Here is a 20,418-nt window from a genome sequence, read left to right as displayed (position 1 = left end):
ATTACTGGGGAAAACTACAATTATTAAAAATATATAGTCTAGAAAGGAGAAGAGAACGCTACATGATAATACAGGCATGGAAATAGATAGGAGGAATTGCCGAAAACATCATGGAGCTAAAAAATTTCAGAAAGAGCAAGCAGAGGTAGATTGATAGTGCCCAAAACTATACCAGGAAAACTAAGGAAAGCACACAGGACATTAATCCACTACGCACCAGCATCGACAATGCAGCGTCTGTTCAATGCGTTGCCAGCTCATCTAAGGAATATATCAGGAGTGAGCGTAGATGTGTTTAAGAATAAGCTTGACAAATATCTAAGCTGCATCCCAGACCATCCAAGATTGGAAGATGCAAAATGTACCGGAAGATGCATTAGCAATTCTCTGGTAGACATTAGAGGTGCCTCACAACCCGAGGGCGGACCTGGGCAACCCCGAAAAAGAATGTAATGGTCCTCTCTCTCTCTCTCTTCTCTCTCTCTCGCCTCCTCTCTCTCATTTCTCTCTCTCTCTCTCTCTCTCTCCATATTTCTTACTGGCTTGGTATTAGGCGGCCGTCCTCATCGTCATTTTTCGTTCCTTTGCTTCGTCGTAAAAAACTTGGTTCCTCTTTGAGTAAAAACGAGAGCTGGGGACTTTTGGTTGACGCCCTGTGTCATTAACTTCCTTCCTCGTCATTCAGTCGTCCGTGATATGTTGGCAACGAGATTTAGATGAAAGATTACTTTATAATACCGTAATTAGACTCGGGGGGCCAGATGTGGTCTTGTCTGTTCCTGCCTTTGGAATTGTCATTATGTCTTTATTATCCTTTAAGCTTTCATCTTCTGTGGGGCCTGGGAAGTTAATCGGATGTGACTTCGCTGGAGATAAAGGAAGACGATGAGAAAGAAATATAAGAAAAATGACAAATACTGTAAGCTAGTTTTTTTTTTTTTTTTTTTTTTTAGCAACATATCTACAGTTATGTTATTAGCGTTGGTTGAAATACAGAATCCGATGCTTAATTAGCTTGATTTTTTTTTTTTGTGCCACGGGGTAGATAAATTCTCAAACTTATTTTCTACTAAGGCTCGCAAAAGATTGTATAGATCCTGTATTATCGTTATGACTCGGAAGTGTAGGATATTGTATTTTTGTAAATGTACTTTGTTTGAATGTGTATTCAGCGTTATATACTTTCAAATATAGTTTTCTTCCTTTTCATTTCAATGTTAACAAGTATATTTAGGGTTTATGATGCCATAAGTACGCAAATGTGTATAGGCTAAGAGATTTAATGATAAAACTATTTCATAATCTACAAAAGTCAGTGAAGTGATCCACGTGAACTTGAGATAGATATAGTTTTCTAGTATCTATATTCTATAGATTAATTATATATGACTCGAGATTTTTGGGTGGAAGTAGAGAGATTGATAAAATGTGTAGAGTTAATGGCTTTGCAGAAGTGGTAGAACGAAGCTGTATTATATTCAAATGTATAATCAAGAAGCTGGATACATACAGATATGATTGAGTGGCTGTTAATGTATGGAAGGATTTGTACTGTTGAGGCTTCGGTATAAAGTTGCTTATAAACTCTTGCGGTTTTTCCCTTAAAATATCATAATCCTTTGTGATAATTTTGTAAGTTTTAGTAATTATATTTTATGCAATGAATCAATCGTCGTTACCCTTTTTATTTATGTATTTTATTTTATCTATTTATTTTAAATGGTCGTATTACATGTCTGTGTATTTGGAATATTTTTGTTCAGAGCTGATTTGCTGTCCTTTTGCGTCATTATTTATCTCTCCATCATCATGTGTTGTAAGGAAGCCACTCACACCTTTCGACATCTTGTCAGGTCATCTATCTCCGCTGCTGTTGCTCCCATGATCAATCATCCTCATCCATCTTTCATTTGCTCCTGTCATCCGCCTCCCAGTTGTTCATCCGCTTTCATTCGCGAGTGTGACGGGGCGGGGGGGGGGGGGGGGGGGGGATGTTTCAGGGGCTTTCTGTCGAACTATCGGATTTATGTTTTTTTTTTTTTTTTTTTTTTTTTGTAAAGAGACTGATCAGTTGAATGAAATAGCCTTCTCTTGAAGACTTAGTTATAATTTGTATCATCCTCATGATAATGAGCAGCAGCTCGTGAATTTTTTACGTTAAAGGTCTTTGGGTTGTAGATCTCGTCACTGCAGACATTCCATGAACACCTACATATATTGTTTAGCCGATGAATTGGTTTAGACTTCTGTCTAAAAGTAATGTCAAATGTTAGTCTATGCTCCCTGAGTGTCTTGTTATAAATTGTGAACAAATTGTGAATTGTGCATTTATTACGGGTTGCCAAATATATTTGGAAGTTATTTGTATTTAACACTCCGAGCATGAAATTCTTGCCTACGGTCCCATTAGGAAGGAAGAAAAATATTGCTCATACTTACGTACGCGAGAAAAAAATCCAGATTGAGAGTATCAAATATAACTTTCCATAGTACCCTTAAGTCTTTTCTTTTCCCAGACACACACACACACACACACACACACACACACACACACACACACACACACACACACACACACAGAGAGAGAGACCGAGAGGGAGATGAGAGAGAGTAGAGAAGAGGAAGAGAAGAGAGAGAGAGAGTATAGTAAATGATGAAAAAGTTTTCATGAATGGGAGTGGACGGGAACCGCAAATGAATTTTGAGAGAGACCACCTGTTGCACTCTGATGCGCAGTGTCTTCTTGAGAACCCATCGTGTTAGTTTACTTACTTAATTTTTTATGTAGATTTCAGTAACCGTTGCTAGTTTAATATATAATTTGTAGCCTAAGTTAATATTAATTTATTATCGTTACATTTGTAAATGTTTTTTTACGTTTTTTGTAACCTTGCTCTAGAGAAATATATGCACATGATTATTACTGTGTTGTTTTCTTTGGGTTGATTTGTAATGATATTTGCTGTCTTGCTGCTTTAGCTGGCAAGAACTTAAAAAAAGGTTACACATCTTTATTTCAATTTTTTCGTCAACACTTGAATTTTGATGTTGGGGCCTCTTTCAAGTCATATTACGTTTTTATTTTCAATCACGTTTTGGTCCTTCATTACCATCCCCATCGGTGTTGATTAAGAGAGCGAGAGAAGGGGAGAGAGGAAATCCGGGATTGAGGTGAAAGAGAGGAGGAGAGACGAGACGAGAGAGAGAGAGAGAGAGAGAGAGAGAGAGAGAGAGAGAGAGAGAGAAATGAAATTTTCATCTTGCGTATAGTGCGCTGAAATTGAAAAGGAGAATTTCGTTCAATCATGTCATATTTTGAGTGTAGTATTAAAACATTTTAATGAATTAAGGGGGGACTGTACCTTTCCCATAGTATGTGTTTGTAGTAAAATCGAAAGGAATAATTAATACGATGAAAAAAGTCACTTGTGTAGTGGCAATTTTATCTTTTTCAAACTCAGCAGTATTTGTTAATACTGTAATTGTTATGTTTTTTTTTTTCAACGGTATATTGAGCTTTGAAATTTGAAATAATTGAGTGTCTTAAAAACTTCATTCAGAAATCTTGTTTTATCAGAGCTGCCGAGTTCAATGGCAGAAGTTACGATTCGTTAATTGTAGCGTTAATGGATTTCAGAGGTAATGATTTAGTAAATGGTCTTTTAATCAGATTTATTTGATTACTGGCGACTACATTTTACTTTCTTCGGTAGAACTGGCAAACTTCCTTGAACCGACATATAAAGAGGAATGTGTTAAAGTAAAACTATCAAACCGAACGTATCATGCCATAAAGTGCCCATCATAAAACCCTGAGTGTTGGCATTGTTTGTTTGTTTGTTTTTCCTAAACTGTAAGAAGAGCAAAAATTTCTCCCATTATTGTTTTTTTCGTTCAATACGAAAATATTCTCACGTGTTGGTCCAGATTCCATTGGAAGGCATTATGCTTCATTAGTCTGCGTGGTGAACTTTAAAAAATAGCTTCCAAACGTTTTCTTATTTTCAGTTCGGTCTACTATAATAGTTAAATATATTAGTAATTTAGATTTATTGTATTAACTCGTACGTCAAAATTTGCTTCAAAATGCCGACTTTTCTTTTCATAAAATGGCAATTACAGAGTTCGAAGCCAACTTGTATGCATGTATATGTATTATATGTATGTATGTATGTATGCATGTCCTTGGAAGCTTGTAACTTTTTTGAATAAATAACTCCGCTAGATACCAACCAGTTTGAATGAGGTCTTTTTAGTATTGTACTATTGCACAGATCAATTGTGTAAGTAGTAAGTTTATATATATATATATATATATATATATATATATATATATATATATATATATAATATATATATGTATTATATGTGTGTGTGTGTGTGTGTGTGTGGTGTATGGGTATATTTACTTTGACTTTACATGGCTTTTAAGGTTACAATAGTCACAAGGAGCAAGACACGAAGCGTTTTAGGTATTAGTCTCTCCTCTTCTCTCCTCTTCCCTCTCTCTCGAACTCCCTGTCTCTTTCTCTCGTCTCATTCCCTCTCTCGCCCCTTCTTCTATCTCGTCTCCTCTTCCCTCTCTCTCTTCTCTCGTGCTTTTGTATTTACGCAGCCATATACTTTTCTTGCTTTGTTTTTTATGCCGTAAGAATAGCATTGGATTGTGTTCCTAGTAAATCTTACATTTAATGTCAATATATTTTTGGTTTTCTATCAAGTTTTGTAAAGCATCATGTGTGTATTTTAAATCTTAAGAAATGAATATGGAAAAATATTGTAATTTATAACCATTTATTTAATAGAAATTGCAATAGTATATTCGTGTTTTGTGAAGGTACTCATTCAACTTTAAACAGAGTTATATTTGGGTAAATTACATTTATTTTTACTGACGTGACGAGGCTTTTGTTTGTTGTGATGTGAAGGTTGTGTGAGGTGAAAGTTTTTTCGTGTGTTGTGGTGTTGAAGCACTATGAGAATAGTAAATTTCCCCGTTTTTATGGTGTTTGAGGAGATTTTCGCATTTGATAAGTTTTATGTAACATGATAAGAGCAATGTTTTGATTGGCACTTAAAAGTTAAATGGTAGAAAGGAGGGGCAACCCATCGAAGGTGGGGTCACGAAACTGACCCTAATTTTAAGTTGTATGGTGAAAGCTTTTGACTCTTATCTGTTGGGTAGTGTGTATTTTTCATGTAAAAGTTCTCCTGTGAGAATTGGGGGCTTGGTCTTTTTGTTGTGAACCTCCTCCTCCACTTTTTTATTTTTTTTTATTTTTTTTTTAGTTAGTGGACTTCCTCTGTCATTTATCAACTTTTCCCTCACAACACAATCGTAGCGTGACACCGCTGTGTATAGTACGTCAGCCATCATTTCACGAGTTGCCTAACTAAGAAGTAGGGTGAAATTAGGTTGGATGGTCCCCGGATGTCATTCATTACGTAATTTCTAGCGTATAATTACGCTGTAAGTATACGTTTCGATGTGAGTACGGCAATAATACCGTCGGCATTATTCATGAACGTGATTAGGTTGATATCAGAATGCTAAAGCACGCTTCAGTTTTTGTTTAGAATGGAAGTATTGGGTGTAGAGGGTTAATTTGAGGTTTACTTGAAACTAAATCTGTTTTTCTTTTAATCCACAGATCCTCGTTGCTCAAGGCTCGTGCAAACAGTGTAACAAGTGATTACTTCAGTGACTCTGGTGAACCTAACCTAGGTATCCCGTCACTCATACAAGACCACGAATTCATCATCCACTTCGATGACGTCGATGATTATCTAAGTTCAAGGACAACGAGTCGAGCAGCTTCAAGGAGCAGCACGTTTCATTGCGATTCTTCTCGAGCTTCGCCTGTATCGGAGTTATCCCTGGAAACTGAGAGCGGCAAAAGCCGTTTTCTTTGGTTGGGCAATTCAGAGAGTGGCCGTTTTCTGTTGAATTCGCCAGAGAGAGAAAACATATTCTCGTCGGAGAAATTGGATGGGAAACTAAAGAAGAGAACCGCATCCAAAGCCAAGCTAAGTGCCAAAAAGGACTTCATTAACCTAGTACCTGAGACTAGATTAAGTAATGTGAAGTCCTGCCGTGGATCTCCTTCATCCGCAAATTCTACAGCTTGTTCACCTTCTCTCCAGCACTCTCCTAATTTTCAGAGCACAACTACTCAAGTTCTCAGTTCCAGTTTGGAATCTCCTCCTCCAACTCTTTATCTTTCTCCCCATTCTTTCAACTCTTCCCGTTCATTTTCGCAACTCGGTGCCAAATTTTGCCGCGGGTCCGACCCAGCGGCATCATGGCATCATTCAAATAAGTCTCAACAAACATTAACCAATCAAGTTGACGACACACGCATTGCAACCATGGACCATGATAAAGGTAACTTATTGTTTTTTCTTTTCAATTTTTCATTTTATTCATAAGCTAATGACTTTTACACTCAATCGTCATTGGTAACATCAGTTGATGAATAAGAGTAAAATAATTATTTTATAAGTTTTTAAGTTTATCGAAAATGGATAAGAATTTTAACATATCAACTTGGTATCAACTTTTCAGTTGTAATGGTAATGAAAGCATTCGCTTGAATATATCCGGTTACGGATGCAGGTCACTGAATGACGTATTGAAAAATTGTGATTAATTTACTTATATTTTAAGTTATGGATTCAGGTCATTGGATGTTGTTTTGGAAAATTACTATTAATAATTCATTTTATTTTTTAAGCTATGAATTGGGGTCCTTGAATGATACTTTGGAAAATTATTATTAATTCCCATATATTTAAGGTTATGGATTTATTTCTGAGTTTGACATTTTGGGAAATTATTATTAATTCAGTGTATACTATGGTTACAGGCATTATAACAGCAGGAGGGTTGGGACCCTTGAGTTTCTCGTTGTCTTCGCTTTCGGGGTCGTCTAGCCCAGCGCTAGAGTCGCTTAGCCCTGCGAGGACACCCGCAGACCTTCACACCAACTCTCTCAACAGACGTAAATCAAAGTGAGTAATACTATCTGGTTATTACATGTATGTCTGTATTTATGTGTGTGTGTATATATATATATATATATATATATATATATATATATATATATATATATATATATATATCAATGTGTGTGTGAAAACGATTTAACACTTGTTTCGTTTATCACACATTACCACAGGTGCAAAATAGATTGGAAATGAAATAGAAACGAAGCAGGACCTACACACCGTCTCTTACTTTTCATTTGTGACAATGTGATATATATATATATATATATATATATATATATATAGTATATATATATATATATATATATATATATATATATTATATATGAATTTTCACATGTAATTTTGCCCATTTTAATTTTTTCCTGCATTACATCACCTCGACAAAAGCAGATTATTGTTATCAATTTTCCATCATATATCAATGAAGAGATTAACTCGAGGCAAGGCACATTTTAAGTTGTGTTAAATCAATAAGTTTTTACAAAGAAAAATAGCACTTGAGAATATGCTAGGACTGATAGCAAATCTAGTTTCATGTACTAAGAAATTTGTTTGATATCAAAATAATTGCAGCTCACTGAGAGAAAGGACGTGGGCGGTTTCGTAATTAATTTTATTGTGTTCGGGAAAGCTGATAATACAATTGAAAGTATCTCCATATTGAACAATATTTTATATAATATCTTGAGTACCGTGATCAAATTTACAGCGTTTCCTTCCCTCTTGAAAAGAGATCAGACTGTATTTACTATTCACAAGTCCAAGACAGTCAACTCGAACCAGTGACAGATATAATGGCGAGTATTTGGATTTGAGAGTTTCCTTTTCCTCGTAAATATTTTAATCTCTGTTAGAATCTCAGGAATTTTAGCAATATCCATGTCGCTAATTGAATGGAGTTGAAATGTAGCACCCGTGAAACCGCTGCTCAAGTGTTCGTGGTTAGTTGAGCGAGTGTATCATCGTAAGATTTCCTGATTAGCTTGTTACTTCCGCGTGAATGTTCGTGGTCACCTGAAACAAGCGGTAAGTCGTAAGTCTTACATCTTAAACTTTGCACTATCGGGAGCTATGTCAATGTGGTTTCTTTGAGAAAGAGGACAGGAACCGGGCCCAAGGGAGGTTTGAGGTGAATTATTAATTTTAAGGTGAAATTACGACTCCTTTTAAATATGATGCCAATAGTAGTATGAAACTGTCTTATCTGTCAGCGTTTCTCTTATGTAGCACTGTAACTCGGTTCAGATTTTTAATAGTTATCACATTGTGGACCAATCTAACCAAAGGCGTATGAAGGTGGGTGAGACTCTTAGAAGACATGATATTATTTACAGTTTGCTGGTCGTTTGCTGTGTGATTTTGCCATGAAGGATTTATTGACCCCTGCACGGTCGAACGCACAGTTAAAGTAATGAATTGTAACTATTTTTTATGCAAACGGTTTTCCGCTTCCGGTTATGAAGTGATTGGCGAGTAGGTCTCTTCGTCCGTCCGTCCGTCCAGCTCTCGGTATAATCATTCCGTCCTTTAAGGTTTGTTTTTACATAACTTTTGATGTACGTATATGAAACGGACAGTGTTTGGTAAGCCGGGCAGAATGAGGTCAAGGACATACTTATTTGGTGACATATCAAATGGGACTTTGCCACCACCAGGACTGTAGTTTCACAAAGGTCACAAACAAATCTTGTTCGTATTTTAGTAATGGGCTCATAGAAATGGACTAGAATTTGTTCATTTTTGCGTTTTTTTCGCAAAAACTTGAACGTAACGCAGTTCAGTTTTTGAAAGAGTAGAATGAGAGTTGCTAGTTTTCAAACTGACTGTGCATAGTATGTAACTGTGTGCATGCTCGTGTGTGTGTGTGTGTGTGTGTGAGAGAGAGAGAGAGAGAGAGAGAGAGAGAGATGTTATCAATGGTGTTCACTTCATTGGGGTGAGGATTATTGCGTTGAAGCTCTCCATTTTGAGAGAGAGAGAGAGAGAGAGAGAGAGAGAGAGAGAGAGAGAGAGGATGGTTTTGGGAACTTTGGAGTCACTCCTTGAGGCAGGAAAGGACACTTAAAAGTGACATTGACGGCAATTTCCCGCTTTAAGGCTTCCGCATATGAGTAATAGGTTGATGTCTCATTATAGTGACCACAGTTCTCTCCTTGTCGACGAGCACGTGTCCTTTGACCTATGTGAATCTGCCGTTATTCCCATTTTGGTAAATTAAATTAATACCTGCCTGGTTATGAAATTGAAGGAGGACATGTTATTTATGTCATTATAATGGCTTTTTTGGTCTGTTTTTCTCTCGTTCTAATATTGCTAATTGCAGTCAGTTTTGCAAGTTCAAGGTCAAGATAGTGTGTGTGTGGACTGTATAATTATTTCCTTATTATTTACGCAGATATTGGATGAATTCGGGAAACAGTGACGTCAACAAGTCTATCACTGTCACTGCTTAACTTATCAAAATAATGAAGCGATTGGATTTTTTATTCGTAGTTTTAAGGTTTCGGCCTTTCTGATTTCCCGTCTGCTGCGACGTGTCGCGTTTTGACGTCATCATGTTTAGACTTGGTTCTTTTACCGAGTGAGGTTTCAAGTGGCAACGCAGTATTGTTCCGGGTAAAAATATGTCGCTATTATTACGTGGAAAAGATCGGTTGCAATTCTTGATGGCAATTGCAGAATTACATAGTATTTAATTCGAACATATTTCATCAATTAGTTTTATAGTGCTTTTCGTTCTGGTCAGTGCCCGCTTTGTTGTTTTGCTTCTAGTCCTTGCTTTGTTAAACCCTTTTAGCTCAATGATTCAGTGGGTTCGCATTCATTCCGTGGTATTCTTTGCACATCTTGAATAATAATATTGATAACGATAAAAATGATGGCGACAGCAAATGCATCCTAAGGGAAGTTGACCGGGTTTGAGTGTGATATCTCTGTCTGATAGTTTTAAAACTACAGTTAGTATATGCCTTTACTCATGTTTGAAGAGAATTCCCTCCTCTTTCCGTGACATATTCGGTTATATAGTTAATTTGCAAGATGTCAAAATACTCTTTGAGATATAAGCAAGCCTTTTTTAATTTTGACCTTTAAAGATTATTACCGACGCATCCCATCCCAACGATGAACTTGGGCACAATAACATTAATATTCATTAAAGCATTTACCATTCATTTTTTTTTTTTTTACCGTAATCCGAAATATCTTGTCTACAGGTTGACACTTCATTCATAATGAATATAGTATTGCACATTTTTTAGTACTGATTAACCCCTCTTTTCGTTTGCATTATTTTTCCAAATTAAACTTGGTTGATTTTGTATGTTACTACTATGCTCTACGTGCATAATAGAAAAAGTATTTTTTTCGTTTATACCATTTTTCTTTTTAACTCCTGGCCGTAATTTCTTCTGCCTGAGTGAGAGAAAAACGCTGCCAAGTAACCTATTTGTGTACTGAATCGTACTGTTAGTTTTACTACTTGGCTTAACGCAAACACTTCTGCTTGCGGCTGCATTGTCGCCTGCTTGTTTTGCGAGGCTGATTGCATCAGACCTTTCTCCTGTGTGGCTTCAGCCGTGAAGTGACTTAAGTTTACTGAAGCTGGGATTTGGGGTCTAAATACTTATTATTCAGAGTGAAATCTTTTAAGAATTTTACTGTATAAGAGTTTTGGTAATCTCTCCGCATTTTTATGAATGAATGAGGTATAGTTTGTGTTATACAGAAATTGACGCGCCGATGCATACATACAATGTACACACACACACACACACACATATATATATATATATATATATATATATATATATATATACATTTTATATATATATATATATATATATATATATATATATATATATAATGTATATAATGATGTATGTCTGTGTGTAGTAAGAGGTTTTTATTTATAAATGGTTGCAATATTTTACACTTGAACAAGGGAGCTAGAAAACCCATATCAAATATAGTTTGCTGCAATGATGTGAGGTCCTACCTTACGATGAAAAGAGAGCTGATAATGGTAGTCATAGAAGGAATACGATTACAGCTCTCTTTTCTCTGGGAAATTGAGAACATGTGGTATATTATTCCTTCCAACCCACTCTTGCTACAAGCAATTAGAGCTTTCACTGTGATAAAATTAATATGTATTTGATTATTACTAGGGATTATTGCCATGGTGGTCCGTTCTACTAACCGTAACGATGAATATACACGAGATGAGCGTATAATTACAAGCATTAGTGTCTTGTGGTTGTTAAAAGTTTCGTCTGTTTGATGTAGGAGTTACTTCTAAGGCGAGCCATCTCGTTTAGTAAATGGTCATTATTAAAATAAGTACTCGCTGTGTGGAAAATAAACTCCAGTATGAATGAGATACCGTAGATGTGGTCTGAGAATTTTGTGCTTTTATGATCGCTCAGTAATGGTCTTGTTCGTGTGTATAAATATGTTTTCTTTGTTTCATACAAATCAGAATGTATATGCTTTTGTGAGGATAATAGTTTTAAATTTTTTTTAGCTCTATTCTTTTTCTGGCATGAAATCAGTGTTATTGCAGTCAAGGTTTCTAAGTAGGAATAAAAGTAAATTTTTGTTGATCCAATTCCTTTAATTGGGATTTAGTCAGTTTTCCGTACATCTTATGACTGAATGAGATCTAGTGGTTGCTTAGTAGAATTATACACGCAATATATATATATATATATATATATATATATATTATATATATATATATATATATATATATATATATATATATATATATATATATATATCCAGAAGCTAGATACTATGTCGTACCTCTAAGCAAATGGGGATGCACCATAATGATGTAATATATATATATATATATATATATATATATATATATATATATATATATATATATATATATATAATGCATTTTACGTATGTGTGTGTGTGTGTATTCGAAGATATTGAAAGTAATTAAGGATCCTTACGTGACTTGCGGCAGCTGCAGGAACTTCCGGTTAGGTGGTGGCTTAAGTGAAACGGGAAGTCTTAAAATATCACTGTCATCGTGATTATCACCATCACCTGATGTGGTTAAGGCTTAGTGAGAGATCGGCGGGAAATTCTTTGGTGTTTGTCTTGCATCTGTTTAGTTAATTGTAAGTCTGGGTTTTATGTGAACGTTAAAAGATATCGATTGGATGCGAGTGTAATGAACGTCTCATTTTACATTTTAATATGCTGGTATTAGATTTCTTATCATTTAGATGTGAGTTTGATGTAGTGTTATATTTTTTACGTGAAAGCAACTCAGGTTCTGTTTTGATGTTCTTGTGGTGGTGTGAACTTAGTAGAGGTCTCGCTTTGAATTGATTGAAGGTTTGATTAAGCGTGACACTTTCTGATGTAAATACAATATATTATCTTGATGTAGGGGGAGGTCTTGTTCAGATGCAACGGGATATTTCTTGATGAAAGCGGAATTGATATTTGCTCTCGGCGTTAATGTAACAGTTCTAATTTTTGTGAGTTTTGTGAGCGCAAAGCTTTGAATGCGAGACGCCTTTTCTTGAAGTAAAAGCATTAGAGGTCAAGGTTTGAGTCGAATGTTGAGGTGTTCTTGTGCATAATATGAACATTTGTAGGTTTCAGGTAACTTTGTATGAAGCGTATACATTGTTTTTATGAATACTTGGTAAATGAATTGAAAGGTAAGTAGTGTTTGATAATCTGTTATCATCGTAACGGTTTCATACAGTGTAACGGTTGCCTTCGCCTTGTGCTCGAGGGTGAATTTGTCATTTAATGTAACGTAACCCAGGAATTTCATTGCATCACGTTCTTGGGTCATGTTTGCAACAACGTGACATTGGTTAAACCCCATAGATGCGTTTTGATGGGCCATCGTGCCTGAACAAAGATGTAGCGGATCTAATAGCCAAAGAAGATCGGAACCGAAGCGGTACTATAGGTCTGAAACCTCTTTGTATTTTGTTTTACCTCTGTACATGTATCATGCTTTCTGCTGGAACGCCTTTTAGTTTTCATGATTTCCTATTTTTCAAATATTCAGTTTTGGATTGGGATAAAGACCAGCCTTGGCCATTTTAAAGTTGATTTGGTAGATATAACCATTTTTTTGTATAAATTTGAAATAATTTTTTTTCATAGCGAAGATCATACATCTTTGAATGCAATATCAAGTGTCAAATCATGTGTGAACGCGCTTTGGAAGAGAGTAAAACACGATTCATATTGTGCACGGTTTAGAAAGTATGACGATGCGGACAGTTGTTTTGAGTTAACAAGAAAGTAAAATTCCTTGAACGCAGGGTGCAGTGGGTGCAGAAAGGTACAGTAATATACTTTTTTAGCCCACACTTTATTTTTTCCTTATTGACACAACGAGTGCAATCATCTTGGAAACCTAGAATAACAGATTTTTTTTTTTTTTTTTCAGAATGGGATTTAATTGAATGGTAATTGAAGATGGTATAGACATTAGTGATCCGGTTAAAAACCTTTGTGAAACAAAACTTTATCTTTGTAATGTGATTAATATGAATATCAATATCATAATTTACAAAACAACATTTGAACCCTGTAATATGATCAGTATAATTTTTAGATAATATGGCGGTTTCTTGTTCGATTTTCTCCTGTTGCTATGTTGACAATTCGTTCGAACAGAGCTGATGCAACTTGCTTTTGATGGCTTGGGGCGGCATTTAACATTACGTTTGTAACATGGGAATTGATATATTTAGCGTTTTTCTTGGTTATAATAGAAGCTTGTGTATGATTTATTATGAAAATCATAAGTGTTTTGCCATGCTTATCTCTGTTGTAGTTATTTTTTCCATGGAATCTAGCCCTGTGGAAGCTTGTTTTAGCAGTGTGGCATTTTCGAGGCGTTTCATGTTTGTGTGAATGAATTATTAGTAATAATTTTTCAACGTTTTTGTGAATGAATTAAAAGTAGTAATTGCTGTACTCTTTTTGTATCGTGTTATTTTGTTGTAACACCTTCCAACTGGTGTTGAGAAAAAATGCGTAGTGTATTGCTATTTATTCTCAGCTATATACTACATACAACCAGCGTTCAAGATTCACTACTCTATCAGACTTGCATAACTGTGACCAGTTTTTAGATCTCAGATGTGGGACATAGGTGTCACAGTTTGAAGGGGGGGGGGGGTTAATGGAGGGGCTTAAGGGAGCGGCGCGTCGTCCGAAGTCGTTCAAGGTTGGTTTTTGCAAGAAACACGCAACTTGTATCGAATACGTATAATGACACTGCATTATACGGGAGCCTATGACTGTTTGGACTTGTTTTATTTAAATATAATCCCTCTCTTTATTTTGGTGTTCTTATGTATAAATGTATATTATGCGTGTATGTATGTATATATACACACATAGCTATATTATATAATAATTTATATATTTACACATTAATTGTAACAACGACGGACGACGGTGCCCCCTAACTTCTCCACTTCACGTTACACTTTTCGGATACGTTTGTCACTACAAAGCCTGGGATCCAAATGCAAGAAGTTTAAATATTTGTATAGTATATATATATTTATATACTATATATATATATATATATATAGTATGTATGATGTATGTATGAGTCTGTATAATGAGTATGTAGTATGTATGTATGTATATATATATTAGTCAATGATGTTTGTATATCATTATTTAAATGATAAATACGATCTCTCTCCAGCAGCGTCGACCTTGTTGTACTTTTGGATATCTAACCTCATAACTCATGCAAATGCACAACATGAATTTGACATAAGTTATATCTTCCCTGTTCCATTTGCCATCCCTTCCACAAGATCTAATTCAACTTATACCTGTACATGTAAGTATACATAACAGGAAGGAGAAGAAAAAAAAAATACTTGTTTGCCATTTCTTCCTTCCACACTTACAGTTGCGGAAAAAAATATAGTCTGTTTACATATGGGAACAGATTCATTTAGTTACATTTGTTCGCATTAAGATGCACATGTCAATCGTATTGCGTTCACTTACATACTATTTAAATTCGACTTATAACATTACCCAATATATATGTGTATATATATATATATATATATATATATATATATATATATATATATAATATATAATACATAGATAGTATGTATGTATGTATGTATGTATGTATGTATATACATACAACTATATATATATATATATATATATATATATATATATATATATTTATAGTAAATTATTATTTATATATATATATATTATATATTATATATATATATATACACATACATACATGTTAGTCTCCACCAAATGTAAGTCTTCACTTGCGTTCAAGGATGTCACACGGCTTCAAGGGTTTCCTGCGTTACTTCCTGCCCAGGATGAAGCTGGCGTTTCGTTATGATGAATAAGATGTTTCGTTAAGAGAATTGCTTGTTTCCGAACTTGGCTTGCTTCTCCTTTTGGCCCTCTTAGGCGTGTAGCATTTTCCTTTTCGAACAGGTATCATTTAAAACTTATGATAAGTAGAATAAAAAAAATAGAAATATGCAAAATAATAGGTTAATTAGCAGACATAAAATGAATTGCTAAAATCATGGTGAATGTGAACAGAGGAAATTTGACGGAAAGCTGGAAATTACTCCATTTAGGTTATAGTGAAATCCAAGAAGCAAAATGGATTCAATTCTAAGAATATTTAATGCGACCTATGCAAATTTTAGGACGGTTTTGAGCCACGGTATATTAAATATCTGGAGGGATTTATGTTATGGCCTACACAGGTTTTATAAGGGAACATTATTTGATTAATGCCTTTGAAATCGGCTAATGTTAGAAGTCGAATTTAAATAGTATGTAAGTAAACGAAATACCACTGCCATGTACATCTTCTTGCGAACAAATGTAAGTGCATGAATCCGCTCCCATACGTAAACAAACTGTATATTTGTTCCGCAACTGTAAGTGTGGAATGAAGAAATGGCATTCAAGACTCGAGTCTCTTCCTGTCTTGTATACTATATATGTACAGGTATATGTTGAATTAGATATTGTGAGAAGTTAGTAAAATGGAACTAGGTAGATATAACTTATGGCAAATTAATCTTGTTCATTTGCACGAGTTACCATGTTACATGTCTATAAGTACAAGGGTGATGCTGCTGGAGAGAGAAGATAGAATTTATTGTTTAAATAATGACATCTACAATTATCCTTCAAGTATTTTAGTCTGGAATTGGTTAAAAAGAGGTACAGAAAATCAAAGGTCATTAGAAATTATGTAAACGCGATACTCGACAATTTACATAATTCTATAATGCCAAAACATTTTCCAGCTCAATTGAAGTAGGCTGTAACTGACAGACTCTAAGGCGTAAATCAGTCGACGAGACGCAGTCCTTAGTTTTTACCGCAGGTAAAACTTGAATTCGGAACTTAACGTCAATCATCTTAAGATAAGGATCGGTGCCTATTTTAGCTTCGTAGCATCGTCTTCTCGTTTAGCGTCTGAAAGTTGTCTCGAGATACCGGTATACTATTATACTGTCCAGTATTTCTGAATGACAGACAGAAGTATCAGGAGACAGGCAGTGTTACTCCCTCTCCCTTTTCCTTGTCTTATTGTGGCTCAAAGCCAGTTATCATGATATTTCACCTTCATTTGTTGATCATTTAGGATGTTTTGTTTGATTGCGATTTTGAACTACACTGTATAAGAGCACTTAACAAGTTTTGCATATGAGGAACTTCATGTTATGAAGTGACTTGGTCATTTCCATGTGTAGAGATTTTTTTTGGTGTGTCCTTTTTTGTGTGTGTGTGTTTTTTTTTTTACTTTATGCCAGGCATACTAGATTTTTTTCTTATCAGTTTATAAGCATTTAAATAAGTTATGCGTATTAGTTTATCGGTTTGTTTTATGAATCACATTGTCAGTTCTATGTAATGTTCTGTAGTAATGGAATTTGCTTTCCTCTCCTTTGTACTAGTATATTCTCGTGGAAACAGTATTTTCGTTTCCAAGCCTTTTTAGGGAAGTTCTTACAATGCTGGCTATGATAACTTTGCTCTTTTAACTTTGTCATTTTGATTTAAATTTCTGTCAACTCAGAAAAAGGAAGTATTAAGAGCAGCTTTGTCACTCTCGACTTTGTCTCTGAGTTCATGAGTAACATTCGAGTAATCCAAACTGTAGTGGAAAACAAGTGCAGTGTGTTTTATTATTTTTATTGGAGGCACCATACGAACATATTTAAAAGATTCCGCCATTAACGTTTATTACATACACAAAAGAAAGAACTGAGAAAGACAAGAATGCAGGAATTTGATTAAATGTAAACCATATTCCTACGTAGTCGATACTAAAAGTAAGTCCCCTTTTATGTGGCGTTGCAGCTCTTCGTCATATGAAGAGCCTCATTCATCACACACACACACACCCTTGTTCAGATGAAAACGCAACTCCTTTTGGCCATAATAGGTCATAACAGGTCACAAGCGTGGAATTCAGGCAACACATCCCCGTTGGAACAAACAGATGCAATCTACGTTGTTCATGTCGGACTCCTGTACGGGCGGCATCTGTTATAAGGTGAACGAACATTTCAACATTCCTCTTGCCTGAAGGATTTTCCGGTATTTGATTTCTGTTTGTGTCACATGTGGCGTTATTACCACCACGGCCAACGATATTACTGAAGGTTTAGTAGTTCATTTTGTTGTTGAATTTCTTCGTTGAATTAATACTCATTCAGAGAGGAATTCGATCAAATAAAATTCATTTAGACTTAGACTCGCCGTAATGAGTAGTATACTTAGGATATAATATCAATTATGATATATTATCATTTGTGGTGTTATCAGAAGGAAGTTTCTCTCTCTCTCTCTCTCTCTCTCTCTCTCTCTCTCTCTACTCTCTCTCTCTCTCTCTCTCTCTCTCTCTCTCTCTCAGTATATTGTCAAACGAGGTTTTGATATGTTTGAAAGATTACACTAGAGGACTGAAGTATTTGTTCCATGAAATTTCCGAAATTGCTTTCATAGAAATAGGATTTAAGTTGGTTACTTTTGTATATCTCTCTCCTAGTTCTAGTTAAAGTTCAATATATCATAGTTAGTGTATTATTTGTAATCAACAAGTTCAGTAGTACACAACACACACACACACACATTGGTGTAGCTTTCATCATACGTGTTCAGGAAATGTTGGAAATGAATATACAGTAAATACAGTATAGGTACCGTTTTGTTATTTATAAAATACAGTATAGCTATAGATTTATTATTTATCCAATGACGACTACCTAGTAGTGCTGGTCGTTGTCCTAAAGCGCATCCGAGAAAGCTGTGTCACTTTAAAACAATTCACGTCGAATACTATTTTTTGATGCCTTTAAATGCGCCACTGTCGCATGACATGGTATTATTAAGGGTCAAGGTCGCATAAGGTTAGAGAAATTATAGTGCGGGGAGATCGATGGACGACGGAGTGACAAGAGAGGCCTGGGGCACAGCAAGTACTTAACAGGGAGACAAGACAACTGAGGATGGTTTGATGAATATTCTTCTTGATGGTTTACTCACATTGTTCGTCGCCGTGGAACGATTAAGTTGACATAAAAAGAATTGATTACTGTTTGAGTCGATTTTTATGGGCAAACGAAGTTGGTAGATAAATTACGGAAAGGTCTCGCAATCACGCTGTTGCTACCCTTTTGCCGTAGGCTAAATCGTTAACTTTTCCCTACCTGCCGACTCTCTCCTTGGAAAATACCGTATAGATTTGAAGTACGGGAAGAAAAGACAGTGAAAGGTATTAAGAGAAAACGAGGTGTGATACGAGAGACTTCCCTTCAGTGAGATGACATCGGGAAAATTGTCTGGTTATTTTGAATTCTTCCAATGTCAAGCCCTCGTTACGTCTCTTGTTTAAGATGACGTGTAATGCAGGGATTAATTCCCAGATTATTGTTGGCCTTGTTCAGTGATTCATGTAAGTTCCTATTAAACGTTATTTAGTTCCTTTTGCAATGCGCTTTTTAAATATTATGTATAAGGCAAACAGAGCCTCTAGTCCAGTAGTTCTTAACCTTATTATTACCACGCCCCCTCTCCAGAGTTTGTTCTTCCCTCCACGGCCCCCTTGCATCTAATATGGGTGAATTCCATCCCAGATTTAAGGAGAGAGAGAGAGAGAGAGAGAGAGAGAGAGAGCGAGAGAGAGAGAGAGAGAGAGAGAGAGAGAGAGAGAGCAGGGGTGGTTTCAAGGGATTGGGAGGGAGGTAAATAATTACAAAATATGGCAAGCCCAATGAGTGTAACTTGAGTAGTAGACTATAAGAAACTAACGTTATAAGGCGATGCTTTTGTATCTTTACATTAACTTCTGAATATTAGTTTCTCAGTCTTGTTAAGAGAATAACGAATATTATTAAAGAATTATTGTTTTTCCTTTGGGCTCGCGCCTTCCCTGAAAATCGCTGACGCCCCAGGGACTGACTCTTTCCAGGAAAATAAAACTTGTGGAGATATTGTTCAAGAGATTGTAATTATGGGTAACGGAATTTTCTGTTACTTGGGTTACGTAGAAACTTTGCTGCACTTGCCCCTAACGCAGCATTTGGAAACAAAAAAATTATTAGCTCATCGGTTTTGTTATTCCACTTGTGGCTTGTGCAAAGACTATTTAATGTATGTGTATATTTTTTTCGTCCACTAGAACCATTTTGAATGTTGACTGCCTCAAGAAAGTAAGCTCGATGCGATTTAAGAAGGTAGTAGGACAACTAGCCTTTTTCTCAGTACATAGTAGTTTTCATTTTTACACGCGCGCGCGCGCATATATATATATATATAATATATATATATATATATATATATATATATATATATATATATCATTCGAGCTGCAAATGTCCTTTAATATCTAATTCGCTCTACCTCGGAATTGATATATTTTCATATATGTACCGAGGGGGAATTTTTAGTTGAAATAATTTCGTCTCCCCATGGGATCGAACCACGAAATCAGGAACGGACAGTGACGCTATATATACATATATATATGTACTGTATCACGTATTAAGTTTAGATCATGGTAATGCATCAATCACTTTTAGTCGTTGTCGGTGCTATTGCCTCTTAGTACAGGAAAATCTTCTTAATGTCTTGAATGCAGAGGCGTTATTACAGATTGCGGATCCTGGGTGTCATGCAATCTCTCTCTCTCTCTCTCTCTCTCTCTCTCTCTCTCTCTCTCTCATGTTATTGATCATCTTTCGAGGCCGTATATCTGGAATGAATACCTTGATAAACGAATTTCTTGTTCGCTTCTGGTCAAGTCAAGAACTTTCATTTTGGGTAAGATATTAAGTTATGAGGTTGTCTGAGGAAGACCCATTATCTCGACGC

At 35.5% G+C, this 20,418-nt stretch overlaps 1 protein-coding gene across 1 annotated transcript in view; it reads left to right on the top strand.

The window, feature by feature from the left end:
* The window catches only part of LOC135219627 (uncharacterized), a 404,265-nt gene that overhangs the window by 32,208 nt on the left and 351,639 nt on the right, over positions 1-20,418 (top strand). The window contains 2 exon segments of the mRNA XM_064256550.1: positions 5,652-6,385; positions 6,867-7,011. Coding sequence (XP_064112620.1) covers positions 5,652-6,385; positions 6,867-7,011 — 879 coding nt within the window.

This window comes from Macrobrachium nipponense, chromosome 1 (genome assembly GCF_015104395.2).
Source record: "Macrobrachium nipponense isolate FS-2020 chromosome 1, ASM1510439v2, whole genome shotgun sequence".
Lineage (NCBI taxonomy): Eukaryota > Metazoa > Arthropoda > Malacostraca > Decapoda > Palaemonidae > Macrobrachium > Macrobrachium nipponense.
The sequence above is the reverse complement of the archived record's forward strand: the minus strand, read 5'-3'. Positions and strand labels throughout refer to the sequence as shown.